At 39.5% G+C, this 20,432-nt stretch overlaps 1 protein-coding gene across 1 annotated transcript in view; it reads right to left on the reverse strand.

The window, feature by feature from the left end:
• Window positions 1-18,997, reverse strand: part of LOC124545271 (rhomboid-related protein 2-like) — a 51,618-nt gene extending 32,621 nt beyond the window's left edge. Inside the window, exons 1-5 of the mRNA XM_047124153.1 lie at window positions 18,800-18,997; window positions 18,580-18,654; window positions 18,303-18,491; window positions 14,321-14,500; window positions 531-667 (exon numbers count right to left, since the gene is read on the reverse strand). Coding sequence (XP_046980109.1) covers window positions 531-667; window positions 14,321-14,500; window positions 18,303-18,491; window positions 18,580-18,645 — 572 coding nt within the window. The 5' untranslated portion in view covers window positions 18,646-18,654; window positions 18,800-18,997. The remainder of the gene's footprint in view (window positions 1-530; window positions 668-14,320; window positions 14,501-18,302; window positions 18,492-18,579; window positions 18,655-18,799) is intronic.
• Between the last annotated feature and the right edge of the window lie 1,435 nt (window positions 18,998-20,432).

Raw genomic sequence — 20,432 nt, forward strand, 5'->3', positions numbered from 1 at the left:
AGGTACAGAAGAATATTCAGCATAGATGTACACCATGGAAGTGTATGTGAAGGGACCTCGAGGAGAAGTGGTAATGTGAAGGACTCCAGTTCAGACAGAAGGGACTGCACTAAAATACTGTTGCATCAGTCTTATGCTGGAAGTAAGAGTTCAACAATTATTGTCACATTCTTCACATTAACTAAACTTAGTCCCACGTGACTGTGTGTGTGTGTGTGCAGGCAGGACATGGGAGAGGGGAGGGTCATTGGTTGAGTGTCATATTTGCAAAATTGGCACTTAAGGGACAGAAATGAGCATTTGTGAAAAGAAACAGAGTTTCTCTGGATGACTGCAAAGCTTAATGTATTGTCCAAAAACACAATTAGGATACATACACAAAACTACTTAAATCATTTGTAATGACCCTATATTCTGAAAAGCATAGCAATACAAGTATTGAATCCAGCAAATAACTAAATAGCACTAAATGTTAAAAATGGAACTGAAAAAGAAGTACTAAGATAACTGTTACTTCTGGGAATACTTACCGAACATGAACAAACATGTAAGTCAGGTAGCGCCAGGCTTCGTATCGTTTATGTGGATCATACATAAGTGCCACTGCAGCAGGACCGTCTGCTGCTGTTGTTCCCATAGTAACAACATCAAACAGGAATGTAATCACCTGAAGACAGATAAAACATAAAATTACTGTGTAGGAAAGTCTTCATATTCAACATCTCTCCTACTAATGTTTGCCTTTTCTTAGGGTAAAGGGATAAAGAAAAAAAGAAAGAAGAGAAAAATGAGTATCTACTTATTTTATTTGATCTCCCACAAATTGTTCTTTTCCCTAGGCATATACACCTCCATCATTTGTATTTCTCAAAACTGAAATCTTTGGGCATCAACAAAAAGACTGCTATATACTGAATACTATGAAACAAACAACAACAAGAAAGAGCAATTTCTATGACCAAATGAGAATTACCACAGGACATACATTTCAACACCACACCACACCACACCACACCACACCAAACATGGAATTGATGTTTGGTTTGTGGGGCACTCAACTGCGAGGTCATCAGCGCCTGCACAAAGTCCCAGTTTTTATACAGTCCAATATTTTACACAGCCCAATCTAGCCACTGTCACACATGATTATGATGAAATAATGAGGACAATATAAACACTCTGTCCCCTCAGCAGAGAAAATTCCCAACCTGGCTGGAAATCGAACCCATAGGCAGCAACGCTAGCCACTAGGCCATAAGCAGTGGACACCACACCCAACATGACTTGGCGAAATGGGATGCGCGTGCATGCCGTGTGTGTGTGTGTCCTTAAAAACAAGACAGATTTAATGCAGTATCCCACATGTGATGGGCATAGTTCCCACTTTCACACAGGCATTTGCTTCGCACAATTCTACACCGTCACAAAATATTTACTTTTATAGAAAAATTTCACTAATCTGAAACTGCTTAACTGATTGTATGATGGATGTTAGTATTAGCCTAGTATTACAACTTCCTGACAGACTGAAACTGTGTAAAAGCCTGGCACTCGAGTCTGAAAGAATGCCTTTTATATGCAATCCTCACACTCACCAAGCTATCAAAGCATAACTCATGACCCACCATCACAGCTTCACTTCTGCCAGCTCCTCTTCCCTATTTTCCAGTCCTCCTGCCTCCCCCCCCCCCCCCCCCCCCCCACACACACGCACACACAAGCTTGTTGAATGTATGCCCTATACAAGCTGTAGGTGTTCATTATGTTTAATTATTGTAGTCATCAATTTAAATTATTTTCAGCCATCCAAAAAGTTTATAATCATTTTATCAGTTTACAGAAATCTCTCTCTCTCTCTCTCTCTCTCTCTCTCTCTCTCTCTCTCTAAAAAAAACACACACACACACACACACACACACACACACACACACACACACACACTTGCCAACTCCCTCATTGCCAAATTCAAGACATTTTGTTTTCGAATTAACTTCAACACCTGTAGTATGAAAACAATTGGGTGCAGTAAGTAGCTGAATACATCTGTGGGACACATGGTACTCATGTGCAGTACAAAGCAAATGTTGGCAATATATAATCATTTTAAGTTGGAGATAGCCAATGTAAGAGGGGGTAGACAATGACAAACAAACTGATATCATCTATACAACTGAAAACTGCTCACATTTTCTGGATGACCATTACGTGACTTTCTATGTGTGCTGTGTATCGACATTCACTCAGCTGAAATAATTATTAATGATTTAGTATGAAGTACTAAATCTTGGCTGAGGTGACAAACAAATATGTAACACATCACCAAGATATGAAAATTTTATTTGCAATGCTCTGAAAACTACTGATTTACATTACGAACATAGACTTATTTGTACCCATTATTGAATGCATATCATGTTATTGTTACATTATTGGTTACTGGGAATCAGCTGTTGTTGCAGCTGCCCCACCATCTTAAAACCCCATCATAGGTCACAGCAGTTATCAATATTTACTTTTAGTTACATCCATCAATTGCCCTCAAAGTTTTACATCGTAAATAGCAAGATACTACAGAAATTTCCACTATGTTCACACACTATCTACAAGAAGTTCACTGTATTTGTTGGCACGTTACTCCAAAGACTGATATTTCTTTAAAACCTGTCACTAATAAATATGTCAAATCTGTGATACACTTTAATGATGATGTAGGTAGCAGTATTTAAATTTATATGATTTTCAGCACTATCTGTAATGTTGCAACACACTATTATTCTAAAGTCCAGTGTTTGTGATAATAATTTTCACAAGTGATAAAGAAAATGTTGCCTTCTTAAGAACATTCATGGAGTGAAAAGCATGTTGGTGAAAGATTGCCCAAAATCTAACATATTGGAACAGTTACAGTTCATCCAAAAGCATTAATGTTGGGCTACATAGTTCTCACATGGAATGCTGTGACTGATATGAGGATTTCTTGGTACTAAGGATATGGGTTGGTCGTCAAAGTAGGTGTCGTCAAAGATTCAGACCTGCCACAGGGATGCTAAGTGTTCATGCTGAATAATATGGTATTGTGTGAAATAACAGCTGCGGTTCTTCAATAATGTTATGCAGTATGGCTCAGTATGAAACAGGAGGCATTCCTCCCCCTACAACATTGCCCTCAGTCTGGTACTGTCACACTGCTCTAAAGATGGGAATAGAATTCTCACTCTCTCAAAGAAAGCATAAATGCCTGTTCAACTGTTCTTTTCCCATCAACTAGTATGAAGTAAAAGAAATCGCTCAGGTCTTGCATTCATCAGAGTGCCATATGAATGGGTACGCTTAAATTGTAAAAAAGGGTACAGTAGAAAAATAAACAAGTCTACATGTAATTAAAAACAGAGTGGAAGGGGGATGACTAAGGCGGCTTGCAGACGAGGTAGGGTATAGGGCCACCTTAACTCAGCATGCAGTGGGAAGCACCCCAGACACAACAACTGCATCTTGATTGCAGCTTAAAATATTAGATCCAAGAATAAAAAGCATTTTCTTGGAGCAGACAAACAATCAGAAAGACAATTATTGCTGTCATGATAGTCATGCAAGGAGACACTTAAAGTAATGGCTTTTATATCATAGGTTTGCTCAGTATTTTTACATTTTAATTTTTTATTTTACGTTCACTGAATGTTTGTATCAGGTCTACACTCTTGTTTTACTTGTTCAACTTTGTCAGTTGAATAAAATTGGGAAACAGAGGGAACTACACGTCCTGCAATTTCTTATTTTTTTAATCCGGACTGACAGTTGGACTCTCGAAAACAAAGCCTACACACAACATACAATTTAGAGTTTACATTGGGTGTGAAATCTGTTCTTGATACAGCTTTAAGATATTGTTCTTGAGACATGTTTGGCTGGGAAATTTTTAAAATGAAGCTCTTTTCAATTTAACACTTAGGCTCGTGCAAAGAGACAAACAGCAACATGCCACTGCTATTGGTAAACTGAAACCTATAACATGATGTTACTGCGTTAACATAATGTATGACAAGACCATAAGAAATAAATAATTAGAGTACAAAATTAAAAATGGAGTGTGAAACACAAAGTAATATCAGGTTTATGCAGGCCTTGTGATGGTTTCCTATAGTAAACTGACACAATTACATACCTTCTCATAATGAAACAAATCTACAGTAATTCCTTTATCACACCTAAATATATTCTCACAAATCTAGACAGAAAAAAAGCGATAAAGGACAGTGTTACCCCCCATTTGTACGTTGTTTCTATAGTGCATCCAGTGTGGGTATACTGCACACTATTAGCACCACAGCACCCAATGTAGTAACTCCAAGATGTTCACTGAATAGCATGCACACTGACTGAAGTGAGAAGGCCAGAAGAATAGTAGCAAGTGATGCACTAGGAAGTGGGCCACAAGGTGTTCAGCAAGAATCCATGCATCAGCAGAAATAACACAATGAAGGAGGAGGCTCAGAACAGTTATTTATCTTAGGCAGCCCAGTAGAACCCAGAGCTGGCCCCACACCTAGGATGAAGAGGTGCACGGTAAACACGAGGGGACGCAACACTCACTGCAACACTTCTTACTGCATTTGCTGGGCAGTGAGCCTGTCCAATGGCCCACTTAAGAGTGACGAGGGCAGTCTGCAAAGAATGTGGCTTAAGATGTTGCACAGTTACAAAAACTACTGTTTAGCACTCATTGCAGTGAGGCCACAGGATTCGAGGAAAAGATCAACAGCTGAAAAGCTGCAACGGGCTGTACTAAAGGGAATTGGGGTACTTACGAAGATCAGGATCAGAAAGAAGTTAGGCACACATAAGGTCCCTACAAAACAACAGGGTACTTCACCACAGGTGGTCAGCGCACTGAAATCCCAAAGATGAAAAAGGCAGGGGGCAGAGACTTGTTGATGAAGATATCAATGAAGATGGCCATTTCCACATCAGTAACTGTCTACTCAGAAGGGCTCCCTGTCACCATTTGATGCTAGAGGTTGATGTTCTTCTCTGGCCAGGATGCGGGGAGTCGAGGTCCCCAGGTACAGTGCTGAGGAAGCACACAATTTAGTTACACACCTAACAGAGAGCAACACTTAATGAATGGAGAGAAGCAGTATTTAAGTACAAGAGGAACTGTTAATGCCTTGTCCAAGGTAGTGACAAAATTCGGACCCAATGGGAAAGTATATAACTGATCTTAGTTTTCCTGGGCTTCAAAATGTGAAAGGTGATCAGAAACACTAAGTTTGTGGGCTTTCCATTCCATACTAAGGTAGCACATTTCAGGGATTGGAAATACGTGGGAGGGAGTGGGGCTGTCACCAGAATCCACAATTGACACTGAATTATCATTGCTCACATGATGAGTTTTCACGACGTAACCAAACAGCCACCACAAAGTGGGTTATTCATACAATGAGGAAAATATACCCAAAGTATTGGCATTTAAAGCATTGCATTGGGGGTAAGAAACAATGCTTGCCATCATGGTCACTGACTGGTGACTTGGATTTTTTTACTGACAGAGATAACCACCACGATTCCACCTTCTCTGGCCAAGGACTCTCCCCATTGGCACCACTGAGCCACAGCAGAGACCATCTGGCTTGGTGCCACTGCTTCAAAATTACAGTGCCCCAGAAAAGACAGATACCTAATCCTTGGCAGGCGTGGAGAGGTAACAGCTCTGACATCAACAGTGAGATCCCTATGCAGAGAGGGGCTACCACCATGCAAGTACTTTACACCCTACCACATGGACTGACTACCACACAGGGCTTTGGGCAGCCTGCCCCACGCAGCCCACATGCCTGAAATTTTTTTGAAAAGATGGAGGGCTCAACTTTGTGAGGACCAAACAAGAGTTAAACAAAACAAATGTTGTGAAGTTTTGAGAAAATAAATAAATAAAGTGACTGAATCCATAATTGGTGTCCTGGTAGACAAGCCTGGTTGTGAAGGAATCCATCGTCCAGACCAAGTCTGAGAAAACATATGGTCTGAGGTAAAGATAGCAGCACAGAAAAGAAAGAAGTACTGAAAGTGATCATGGTCCCATCCTCGCATGCACACACCCTCAAAACAATTGTTAGCCCCTTGGTTGGCTAACCTGCAGAGCAACTTTTCTGTCTACTCAATTAACTCTTTGGCACTAAATATATAATACATTTGGTATGAACTGTCAACAGCACTGTTCAAATAAAAAACATTACTAACATAGAAAATCTCTGTATGCCACTTTTTCTCTGTTTAATGCCCCATATTTAATCTGAAATACCAGTCTGAATTTGACTTACTAGTAATACAAGGGCTCTTTTTCTAAAACACTGTATATTTCTATTTTATTGCCACATTGCATCATCATGTACAGTCTCGTAGCGAGTGAAACCTATTGGTTTTCATTTCTGCATCTGCATCTACATCTACACTCTGCAAACCACTGTGAGGAGTTGGCACAGGGTATTTCTCATTGAACTAGTTATTAGGGTTTCCTTCTGTTCCATTCACATATGGAGCAGAAGAAGAATGACTGACTGAATGCCTCTGGCATGCAGTAATTATTCTAATCTTATCCCCATGATCCCTATGTGAGCAGGCGACTGATGACCTCAGAAGTTAAGTCGCATAGTGCTCAGAGCAGCCATTTGAACCTATGTGAGCAATACGTAAGGGTCTGTAGTATATTCCCAGAGTCATCATTTAAAGCCGGTTCTTGAAACTTTGTTAACAGACTTTCTCAGAATAGTTTATGTCTGTCTTCAATGGTTTCCCAGTTCAGTTTCTTCCATACCTCTATGACATTCTCCAACAAATCAAACAAACCTGTGACCATTCATGCTGCTCTTCTATGTATACATTCAATATGCTCCTCACACACTTGTGCAGTATTCTAAAACCGGTCACACAAGTGATTTTTACACAATCTCCTTCACAGACGGATTGCACTTCTCCAGTATTCAACCAATAAACTGAATTCTATCACCCGCTTTACCCATGACTGGGCCTGTGTGTTCATTCCATTTCATGCCCCTACAAAGTGTTACACCCAGGTATTTGTACAAGTTGGCCGATTCCAACAGTGACATTGATATCATAGTCATAGGATACTATGTCTTTTATCATTTTGTGAAGTGAACACACACTTCCCTGGGGTACTCCCGTAGCTGCTCCTACATCTGACGACGACACTCTATCCAAGATAACAGGCTACATCCTGCCTACCAAAAGGTTCTCAGTCCAGTCACAAATTTCACTAGATACTCCATATGATGTACTTTTGACACTAAGCGTAGGTGTGGCACTGAGTGGGGATGTTGAATATTACATAACTGATGTTTTTGAAATCCATACTGATTGGCTTTGTGGTAGTCATTCTGTCCCAGATACCTTATTATGTTTGAACTCAGAATATGCACTAAGATTCTACAACAAATTGACATCAAGGATACTGGGCAGTTGTTTTGTGGATCACTTCTACTACCATTCCTGTAGATAGGTGTGAACTGTGCTTTTTTTTGAGAACTAGGTATGGTTTTCTGTTCAAGGGATCTACGGTAAATTATAGATAGAAGAGGGGCAAGCTCAGCCGCAAATTCAGTATATAATCTGATACGGATCCCATCGGGTGCTGGAGCTTTTTTCAATTTTAATGACATCAGCTTTCTCAACACGACAGATACTAATTCTTATACTGCTCATCTTTTCAGAGATACGAGGTATAAACAGGGATAGTTCTCCTGTATTTTCCTTTCTAAAGGACCATTTGAAAACAGAGTTAAGGATTTCAGCTTTTGCTTTGCTTCACTCTGCTCCACCATACTTATAATGAGGCAGCTAGCACAGTATGCAGACAAACAACTTCTGTGCACAGTACACCTTGGACTCTTCAAACCATACCTGCAGAATGGAGTGATAGTGTGAAGAAACTCAAACATTCAAGAAATAAAAAGGACGTTCACATAAAAAAAAATTAAAAAAAACAGTCAGAATCATATTAAGAAGAAAGACTTCTGAACATGCAGAAACTGCTTCAAAAGATTAGGCATCTCAACTTTTACCTCCTTGTACATATATAAAACTACACTATATGTCACAAAAGAGAGTGCAGAGTGGACTACAAATGCTAGTGTACACACCCACAACACATGGAGGAAGAATGACATACAAAGCATACCCCACCGACTGACAATGCTTGAAAAAGGACCCCAGTCTCAGGTATCAAATTACTAAGAAGTTTGCCTGAAAAACTGCATGCCAACATACATGACACTAATTTTTCAAAGAACCTAAAAGACTATCTGGTGAAAAGGAATTTTACAGTGTTTATGAGTACTGCTAACATTAAATTTGTAAATGATGTTAATTATAACCAATGATGAAACTTCCTGGCAGATTAAAACTGTGTGCCCGACCGAGACTCGAACTCGGGACCTTTGCCTTTCGCGGGCAAGCGCTCTACCATCTGAGCTACCGAAGCACGACTCACGCCCGGTACTCACAGCTTTACTTCTGCCAGCGAAAGGCAAAGGTCCCGAGTTCGAGTCTCGGTCGGGCACACAGTTTTAATCTGCCAGGAAGTTTCATATCAGCGCACACTCCGCTGCAGAGTGAAAATCTCATTCTGGAAACATCCCCCAGGCTGTGGCTAAGCCATTTCTCCGCTATATCCTTTCTTTCAGGAGTGCTAGTTCTGCAAGGTTCGCAGGAGAGCTTCTGTAAAGTTTGGAAGGTGGGAGACGAGATACTGGCAGAAGTAAAGCTGTGAGTACCGGGCGTGAGTCGTGCTTCGGTAGCTCAGATGGTAGAGCTCTTGCCCGCGAAAGGCAAAGGTCCCGAGTTCGAGTCTCGGTCGGGCACACAGTTTTAATCTGCCAGGAAGTTTCATATCAGCGCACACTCCGCTGCAAAGTGAAAATCTCATTCTGGATAACCAATGATGTTAGAACAATTAAGAAGTATGTTCCTGGTCATCTTTTCATGACAGTTTATCTTTAAACCACCTTCTACATATTTTGATAAAAGCATGTAAGCCGTCAGAAGATGAACATACCAATCCAAATATGGGAACACAGCTATTTTAATAAAGTAAATCAAAATCAAATTGTAGCTGATCCTAGTGTGTACAATCAATGCTCTGTAAATTAATGGACTGGCATACAATATTAATATTAAGCTCAGCCTTTTTTTGCATGTGCTGAAGTTATCTATAATGAAGTACTATCTGAAGAGAGAAAAAAGAAAACTATGCAAATATTCTATCAGAACTTCGTAAGGTTTCAAAGTGCTATAGTTGGCAACTTGCTCTAAATGTTCAAAATGTTACAAAACACTCAAACATGCTACCCTATGAATACAATATCAATTACTCAAAACTGGAATTAGTCAACTCGTAAAAATAACTGGTTGATACAGTTTGTTTGGATATGGAATGGAATGATCATATAGGATCAGTCATAGGTGAAATAAGTGTCAGACTTAAGTTCCATGGTAGGAAATCCATAAAATAGTCAGTCAGTGAGTCTACAAAGAAGACTATCTGCAAATCTCTAAAGTGTGAGAGACCCATGTCAAATGTGACTAACAGTAGATATAAACATAACCACCAAGGCCAGACCAAGCAGTAACAGGCTTTTTGCCTCATGGAAAAGCTTCCACAAAATGCTGAAAAGCAAGGACTGGCAAATGCTTGAAGATAACTATCAACTGTCTTGCAAGAGCTACTTACAAAGTTTTGAGAACCAGTAATTGAATGAGGAAGATCCCGAAGCTCCTACGATCGTTCCCATAGGGACCAGGCATACACAACTGACTGATTAGAGTGAGTGGAGAGGCATTTATAAGCAATCTTTCTTCTTGTGTTCCATATGTGAATGGAACAGGAAGAAACTCTAATATGTGGTGCAACATTATGAATAGGATAGATTGCTACTCAACATATAGTGCATTGGAGCCATAGACAGGAACAACAAAAATACAGCTAAACAAGTAAAAACACACACACACACACACACACACACACACACACACACACACACACACACACACTCTCCTGTCCCTGGCCGCCAAGGCCAGATTGCAAGCAGCTGCACAAGATCAGAGAAGCAATCTGAGTGGTTGGGATAAGGAAGACGCTGGGATGGAGAGGGGGAGGAATGGTAGGGTAGGGGCGGAGGACAGTAAAGTGCTACTTGTGGGAGCATACAGAGACATAGTGGGGACAGGGTAGGGCACTGGGGGTAGGGACAGTAGAGTGCTGCTTGTTGGAGCAAGAGACATAGTGCAGACAGGATAGGGCAACTAGGTGCAGTCAGAAGGTTAGATTTTGGGAGGGAGAGGGTGGGGAGGATGGGAGAAGGGAGTAGAAAAGAAGAGACGTTCAGAGATTATGTGTGTATTTGTGGAACAGAACACTGTATAGGGCTGGAGTGGGAGCAGGGAAGGAGATAGGTGGGTGAAGGACAATGAATAACAAAGGTTGAGGTGGTTAGGAAGGATTTCTCTAGATGGCCAATGAATATGTTGGCAGAGGATAGTGCCATGCGGGTACCCATTGCTGTACCCCGTATTTCTTTGTAGGTGATGCCTTCAAAGGTAAGGTGATATTGGTGGTGAAATGGGACTACCTTCCCATTCCTATCTGAAATTTCTTCCTCATGTCAACATTCTCTGAAGAGCTCATTTTAGATTGAACTTGTAACATTCTGGACTTATACTGTTATGTCTATACCTAGTTCCAGTAGTAAACTGCCCTTTAAAAAATTAGTACAATTGAGTTTACTATTTCAGATTAAATTTCACATTAATACATTACCTGATTTATATTAGTAGTAGTAAACTGCCCTTTACAAATGAGTTTACTGTTTGCTACCTGATTTATATTAGCAACTAAGGCAAGTAAGCCATTTCTTAGTAATTCAGCTTCGAAATTTTGTTATATGAACTGTGGAGTCATGTAGCACCACAAATTCTTGACTATTTTCTCCTTTCCTATTTCAGAAAAGCTACTATATTTATTCATTATGATTATTTAAAATGATAGCTCCCCTTGAGAGCTATCACAGACACCAATAACAATATCTTATTCAAAGTAATTTGTTCATAATTAACTAAAATGCAATTTAAATTTCTGTACTGTAACACTCACTGAAAGTGTATATGAAATTAAGTACACTCTTCCAAACTGCATATCAGAACATGTAGGGCAATATGTGGCCCACTTTTTGGTGCAAGTAACGAAAATCATCTAATGACTTTTCCCTAATTGTTATTTCGTAAATCTTACATTTAACAATGTATTCAATTGTTTAATCAAACAATGGAAAATCCAGGATGGAATATAACAATACCAGAGAAGGAAAGTTGCTACTCACCATACAGCGGAGATGCTGAGTCGCGATTCAGCATCTCCGCTATATGGTGGGTACCATATTTAACAAAGATATAAAGAAAAATGTAAATCTCTACACAGAAGAAAACATCATTTTGCAAAAAGGTTCATAATTCTTGCTTATTTTTTCTTTGATGCAGCAATAGTATATACTGTATCCTCAAAATGGGATAACTCTTGTCATTATTTTGTCACAAACACTGTGGCACATCACGAATTGTTTTATTATTTATATTGCATTTACTCCATTGTTAAACACCATGGAGGAATTCTGAGGCTCTTCTGTATCATCCTCAATGTCAGTTTCTTCCTCGTCCATGTCTCACAATGCACATTGAACTATCTCAGCGATAGTCATGGGTTCTGTAATGACGAGATTTTTATCAACATTCACGTAATCCTCAAATGATGCCTGCTCTTCAAGTCGATTCCATTCATCATCATTAGGTGAAATATCATCAGTATGATCATTTCCACCATGATCATGGACTTCATTTCCAAATACGGCTTTTCGGAAACAGATCCAAATGGTTTGTCTGAAACACTGTGCCATGAAGCTGCAAGGCAGCCTACCAGAAGAAACAAATTAATTAATAATTTCTTGAAGTGTTCTTTGGCTCCAGTAGCACATGAAATAAATGGAAAGTAAATTCTTTTTTTGTATTCGAGATGTTGTAAGCTACACAGTGCTTCATCTACCTCGAATATTTCTATTAATTTCGTTAGATATGTGACGCACCATGTAAATCTGGGAGTCATATTGATAAACATTATGTATCAGACAGCTGCAGCAATGCTAGCACTCCAAGCAGTTTATTTATCCATGCAGTAAACATAAGACGAACGCTTCCTTTGATCAAGTCTAAGGCGAGGTGCTAGATTTGATCAAAAAAATTTGATCAATGCCTAACTTTGACAGAATTCCTTATTACACTATCAAATTTTATTATAGTCTAATATCAGCCTTACCAATCCACTTCATGGCAACACACTCTGAAATACTGCATTATAACTTGTGCACAGTGTGGATATTTTGCCGGGACATGAAAGGGGAAGGGAAAAAAAGTATAAGTGAGAAAAACATATAAATGAAGTTTTACTGTATTATGTGAAGTTTTCTTAACTGTGCTTGAAATTTTCTAGTTTTCACTCAAGTTCGTACTTGTGAATGGTGGAGGCTCAAACTATTAAGTTGCTCTGATGGTGTGATGGAGAATTTACTATTACCACTATCTAATTAGATAGAACTAAAAACTTTATATTTTATTCACACTCAGCATCAGTGGTATTTAAAAATGCTTCCCTCTTCTCACACATAAAAGAGTGGCATTTTAGTGAGGACATAGTTGATCATGGTGACCAGGAAGGAAGTTGTAGGCTCAGAATCCATCAGACATTGGTAAAAGTAGTGTTCAATAGCAACAAGGCCATGGGCATTAGGGAAATTGGTATAAAGAGAAGTGGGGCACCAAGTAGTAAAGCAAAAGAAAAGCCTGAAGGTGTTGGCCTATGAAAGCAGAGATTCTCACCGTGGGGGCCAGTAACAACCAACAAGGGTGTATACTGGGCAATTGGGTTTATGGAATTTAGCAACGATGTAGAAGATAGGAGTGCGGAGAGTGTTACAGGTGAGGAGACAGTCAGGATCAGGGAGAGATTCTGAGCTGGGCCTAATGATTTGAGAAGAGACTGGACATCTTGTTGGATTCCTGGAATGGGGTCACTATGGTGTAGTTTGTAGGTGGACATATCTGACAGCTGGTGGAATTCTTCCACCAGGTAATCCCTGTCTTCAAAACTGCAGTGGTGGAGCCTTTGTCTGCAAGTAATATTATGATTCTTGTCTGTACCTACTCAATCCTTGCTTCCAATCCCCCTGCCTCATGGTTCATATCCCTGTAAAAGACCTAGATGAAAGACCGGTCCCATACATTCTCCCTCCACTACCACCTACTCCAGTCTGGTCACAAACATCACCTATCCTGTCACCTGTGAAAGCAGTCTTATAATCTACAAACTATACTGCAGTCATTGTGCTGCATTCTATGTGGGCATGACATCAAACAGTCCACCTGTCCACATGAATGACCACCAACAAACTGTGGCCAAGAGACAGCTGGACCATCCAGCTGCTGAGGACGTTGCCCAATACAATGTTTTCCACTTCAATGACTCCTTCAAAGCCTGCAACATCTGGATCCTTCCTACCAACACCAGCTTTTCTGAATTGTACAGGTGGGAACTCTCCCTGCAATATATCTTGTGTTCCTGTAAACACCCTGACCTCAACCTTTGTTAGTCCCCTTCCCTGCTCCCATTCCAGCACTACACAGCCTTCTAGTCCAGAAATGCAACCACAGACTCTTACTTCTTTTCTGCTCCCTTTCCTCACCCTCCCCACCCTTTCCCATCCAACATCAAACCTCCTGACTGCACTTAACTGCCCTACCCTATCCTCACTACGTCTCTGTATGCTCCCAGAAGCAACACTTTACAACCCCCACCCCCACTGTGCTATTCGCTATTCCTCCCATTCCTCACTCTACCTCCTCCTTACCCGCATTGCCCAGATTGCTATCTTGTGCAGTTGCTCACAGTCCGTCCTCAGCAGCCAGAGGCATTGGTCGCGCGCGTGTGTGTGTGTGTGTTTAGAAAAATTACTTTTGGCCACAAGCTCACTTGTTTACCAGTCTTTTTCTTGTGCCTGTCTGCGACTCAACATCTCCACTATATGGTGAGTAGCTATCTATAATGACTGGTTCATACAGTTCACAACCATCTTAATCATCCTATACATATTCGTACACAAACCTGAATACTTAACACTGCATGCTGTGTCAAATTACTTCACTTTCATTGTCAGCAAACATTCTTCAATAACATGTTCTAGTTTGGAAATATACTATTGCAAACCTCTACAATGCTGATGATGATCATGCAGACAGCAGGGGGCCAGCAGCTGTACTGCTCCTCATACTCCCCTGTCCCATCCACCTGATCCACCTGAGATAGCCTGGATCGTGGCACCACTGTTGCATGTATGTACTTGTTAATGGCTACACCAAATAGGCTGTGAAACTCTTTCATGTGCACCTATAAACAAAAATAAAGCTGCTGCAGACATTGCAAATTTATGGTACCAGAAAACTCAACCTATTTTGCACATAAGGCCTAGCTAACAGCATGCACAGGAAATCCACCTAAGTTAAAATTATTACAGCACAATAAGCATACAAAATTAGACAAGTTCACTAATAGTATAACCCCTCACAATAAACCATAAGAATAAAGTTTTCTTAGTATTTACACTTCATTAGCGAAATCATCTTGCTTCCCATTTTGTTACATTAGTTTTATGCATTTTCTTCACAGTAATTTTAATTGCACCAATGGAGAAGTTCACTGGAGAAAACTACAGAATTCTAAGATGAAATTGCTGGCAAGGAGGAGGCAAAACTCTTAGTACTGCTAATACGCATATACAAAATCACAAGACACTATGCTAGCGTCTAGAACTACCTGTTTTCCTCTTGCTGTGTTTCCCTCTTTCCCAAAGCCACATACCTTAGTAACTACTGTTTTGAGCACATTTATCTTTCTTAACCTGGGAGCCAAGTGATATGTTTTTCCTTTCTAGTCTTTCCTGACCTTTTATTTCTTCCCCGAAGAAGAAATTAACAGCTCTGACAGCTAGGATAGTTTCTTGGATTTTGACATCTGTCAGTGGTATTAGGAACTTCACCTCCTGAAGATAAGTGGTTTTTCTTTCTTTTTTTAAAAAAAATAATAAAATGAAATAAAATAAAGAACACACATGCACACTCCTCTATTAACCTATGACCCAATGTAGAGAGGTTGGGGGAGAGCTGCATTTATTTTCAATGCCTTAACCACTTGAAAATGACTAAGTTCAAACTGTAAATGTGGAAATCATAATAAATAGCAAAAATATTGTCTTCAAAAAACTCAACAGGACTGTGAAACCAAGTCAAAAACAGTTGTCTAAAGTAGTGCCCAGCTAAGCATGTGATACATGCAGCAATATCAGAGGATGATTAAACTACTTAAGGTGGATCAATACAATAAATTTAATAAATCATTAAAAAAATATTCTTATGAAAACTCACTTGGGAAATAATACAAACTTCTTTCCAGGAAGGAATGTGAACATATCACAGCCCCGCATGTAACAGCCCTATAGTCCATGAAGATCTTACACTAATAGTATCAAGCAAAAAGGAATATGTTCAATAATTCTACCTGTGTCCCATCTGTAGTTACAATGAAGAAAAAATCAAATAAGATAAAATTAGTTGGCTGATGTCTAGATCAGGGCCAGCGGCAGTCATTGCTGTGCTTATCTATTGCTCTTACATTGGCAATGTGTCAGTTTTGTGTAGCCAATGGGATGATTCTTTGACATAATCAATGATAGGCAAGAAGAGAGGCAACATATTTCTAGTGCCGAAATTGAAACCACTGTCTTTTCTGTTTTCCAGTGTACTAGTGAGTCTCAAGAGAAATATTTTGTGATTATTGCAGCAAGTGCTATAAAGTGGACTGACATTGCTCCATGTCTCATGGAATAATTGCAGAAACACGAAAATGTATCAAATGTGGTGGTAAAATGAATACGCAATCAATCTGCACGAGCACACTGCGTAAGTGGGTCAATGTTTTTTAATTAAATTGTGGGAGAAGACAGGTGGATCAATGTTTATGCACAATGCAGTCACACACTCAATGTATTAATAAACACTGATCCACTGACCTCCTCCCATGATTTAATTAAAAAACACTGATCCACTTACTTAGTGTGTTCACGCATATCGACTGGGTAGCAACATAGAGCAGAGAAATATTTCACTGTGTTTTTGAAACTATAATGGATTGTGACACTGTCCTACGTTTGCAGATATTAGCACAGTTTAAATAGCTGTGAATCAAACAAGGAACAATTACATTTACAATCCTCATTTATAGGAATGTTGCAGCCTTTCTTCCATATGTATTACTTCAATACACGTTGTCTGCTGACTGCTCTCTCATTGGCTGGTTAACATGAACAGCTGACACCTATATTGTTCCCATCAAACTTGACGGCAAGCACAACATTCCTGCACGAAACACGTAAGTATGTCACTGGCTCTATTCTAAACTTTTAGCAAAAAAAGTTATTGCTGCCATGCACATTACAGTGATTATGTACAGAATAGGTAACTGTAGAGTTTACACATAAACCTGTTTATACAGGCTGCTTCCACCGCTATGTATATCTACAAATAAATATTACAATGTGTCATTTATCTGTAGTAGCTGCAGATATATGATACTGCTTTGTAGCAGCACCAGTTACTTTGAACCATCGGGCGAACAGTATTGAAGCCAAAAGCAGAAAAATCACAGGGATTATTCAGTACACTTATAAACCGAGTTCTGTAAATTAGTATTCACAAAACAAAAGTAGCAATAACTTTGGAAACCAAAAGCAACTGACAAAAAAGTTGACAAAAGAGCCAGTTAGGTCTTACACTTAGTACAGAAAAAGAAACTAAAAACTCTAAACAGCAATTTCTACTATTACTAAAATTTTATAATAATTTGCCAAATAAGATGAAAGAGATAACTAAAAGACATTTATTTAAAAGGTACTGATAGTCAATGTGTACCTCTTAAATATTGCATACAATATAGTTAAAGATTGCTTACAACTGCGATTATTAAAAACAATATAAAAAAAGGTAATCACTAGGTGATTACAGTAATGCCCTGCCATTTTTTCCGAGTTCAATATCTCACTCGTCATGAAAGGATTATCAGTCAGTTTTTCAGAGATGCAGGGGAAGATATTGAAATGTAAGAGAGGAATGGCATGCATGGTCATTAAGTCATCTGCTAATGTGTTGGTTGTGTACAGTCAAAATTGTGCAGAGACTAAACGAGCAGTGTATAATTACTTCCTGTCATTAAGAAACCTTTTACACATATGTACAAACATGAAAAATCTATTTTAGGCATAACCAAATGAGGTAGTGCATTCGTTCAGACATCGACCTTAGATTCGGAAGGCTAGAGGCTTATGCTGTGATCAGCCATTGTGATTTAGGTTTTCCTAAATCACATCAGGCAAATGACAGGATGGATCCTTCAAAAACGTCCTAGTTGAACATCTGCCCTCTACTCACTGAAGATGTTTGAATATTCATATGTCTCTAAATATGACTTGTACATTTTATTGTATTAATCTGACAGATCCTATAGCACTGTAAAATGATCCTTGAATAAATAAACTAATATTAACAATCACACCTGATTATCACTACCACTATGTATATATTGCCGTAATACAACTTATTGTCCTCACAATTCTTATGTAGTGGAACTGTAAATCATTTTCTTGCAATGATACCTATGAAGACATGAGAAAACACTACGTCCCCAAGTATAGCCAGACACTGTAGCCACACTATGCTTGCAGAAGTGATGGAAAAGCCAGATGAAGAAAGAGGAAAACATGAATGTAAACAAGCACCACTACAGTGCACATCCCACACAAAACAGTCTGGTGTTAAGAGAAATAAGCATTTTTATGAAAAAAATGAAAATATATTCAGATTCCTGAACTTATGAAAACAAAAACCTTTCCTCAGATATATACAGCAGTAAACTGTATATAAACTAAAGGAGGGAATGGCACATTCACAAGTTTCTCCATTTCTTCCTACCATCCATCATATACCAATGCCCTCAATAATGTTTTTGAATATATTGTCACCTGTACAACGGTTACTTAATAATTTCGAGTTTTCATCTTTCAATTCTAGTCAATTAAATTGCCACAAAAAGTCACTTTCGTACACACAACACAATATGAAACAAATGTAAGCAGTTTTACCAGCTTCTCAAATTCATTCCATTCCAGATATCCACTCTGGTCCTGATCCGCTCGTCTCATGATTTCCCTGACTGCAGAGTCTGGTATATCTTTCTCGTATGATTCACTATTGATGATATTCTTCAGTTCTGAAAATGATATTCGTCCATCGTTATCCAGATCGTACTTGTTGAAGACTGCCCGCCAGTGCTGGAAATGAAACGTTGTGGGCGTGAGCATTTCCTTGTGAGTCGTCGGCAGTAAGCCGTCTCATGAACACACTAACAAGGATATTTACCGGGTACAGTGGAACTACTGTCTGTTCTGGATGCTGTCTATGTTCAGGTCCTTGCAGAGCTGCCATTTCAGCTTACTGAAAGAGAAAATGTATCCATTATTTCTGAAAGCTACCGTGTAAGCTACCTGTTGTGTTGACACTAGCACTGCACTGCGGATGTACGAAGTATTTCTGTGTATATCGAGACAACCGACAGTAGCGAGAGATTGTTGCCACTCACCTGCACAAGAAGTATGATGCTTTGGCGAATCGTTCGAGTCCCGTACTTTACTTTAAAGTCCTTCGTTTGGAGGAAACAAAGCACGATAAATTGTTCGCTTACTCGGTAGGTCTGATTGCTCTTGAAAGCCAAGAAAATAATGACTGACTACTGCGACCACTACACGTTACTCAGTCACAAAATGTAACCACGATTCCCTGAAATACCGCTACTCAGCCGATGACTCACTTCTTCATTCACTCTCAGTCTTCTCTTCCCTGTATAGGACGCCAACAGCTGAGTAAACAAACTGACATACGCCTACAGACAGCGCTGCGCACGCGTCCTATTTGAAATCAAGGATTTGAGAACTGTATGTCGCAAAGCTGACATTCGGCGGCTGGCGCAGTGGTTGAAGGGAGCGACTGCTAATGGGAAATGCCTTTACGGTCGCTCCCAACAGCCATCGTAACGAGTATCCACTTGCGTGTGTAGGTTTTTATTTTAGTAGGTGGTCTTGCACACAGTAAAACTTGCCTTACACGCTTTTTCGTGAGTATCGTCGTTATCTTCATAAAGCGGCTAAAGGCAAGGGATTTTTGCAATGCTAAGTGAAGTAGTACACAACAAACAAACGAACTCCAGTAAAAATAACATCAATAAAAGAAAGCGTTTGCAGAAGTATCCAGCAGTTAAATTACTTCATTTATGTGAAAAAATCAGTTTTGTCTTCTAATTTCCCTGCGCAGTGTTTGTATATTCCGTAAAGAGGGGAAAGCCTATTAAGGTTCTCGTCATTTGCATCAGATTTATAATACTGAAAGTCAGCAGTTGTTGCACCTGTTATGTATATAACTATTCTTGTATAAGTCTATACTAGCTATTATTTGAGTTAGGCCAATATACTGACTACAAAATTCTGAGCTTCAGTCCCATTTGGCAAACTGCTATTTTGAGAGAAATGTCGTGTGGATATTATTGGTCACAGTTCGATTCCAGTATTCCACCATTTAGGTACAGGATTGTAAGTTGAGTACTTTGACATAAGAAATTAATCATCAAAAAGAATAAGTTTTTTATTGACGTAAAGAAATCAGATTTTATAGCAACAATTTAAGTCAATAGCTACTGTACACAGTGACGAGAACCAGGCTCAACGCTTGCATTAGCTTACAACAATCCGTTCACAGAATTATACTGGATGCAAAGTCGTTGCACCTGATAGCTTGTACACGTTATTTACAATAATATGACAAAAGTCATGGGATAGCGATATGCACATATACAAAAGGCGGTAATATCGCGTACACAAGGCATAAAAGGGTAGTGCACTGGCGAAGCTGTCGTTTGTACTCAAGTGGTTCACGGAAAAAGTTTCCTCCGCGATTATATCTGCATGGCGGGAATTAACAGACTTGGCACGTGGAACGGTAGTTGGAGCTAGGCGCACGCGACGTTCCATTTCAAAAATCTTTGGAGAATTCAATATTCCGAGGTCCACAGAGTCAAGCGTGTGCCGAGAATGCCAAAATTCATGCATTACCTTTCACCACAGACAATGTAGTGGCCGACGGTCTTCTAGCCGGGTTCACACACGCAATAAAAGTGTCGCCACAATAGAGGCATACCGCAGTTGTAGAGGAGTTGCATATGT

Source organism: Schistocerca americana, chromosome 8 (assembly GCF_021461395.2).
Source record: "Schistocerca americana isolate TAMUIC-IGC-003095 chromosome 8, iqSchAmer2.1, whole genome shotgun sequence".
In the NCBI taxonomy this organism is placed as follows: Eukaryota; Metazoa; Arthropoda; class Insecta; order Orthoptera; family Acrididae; genus Schistocerca; species Schistocerca americana.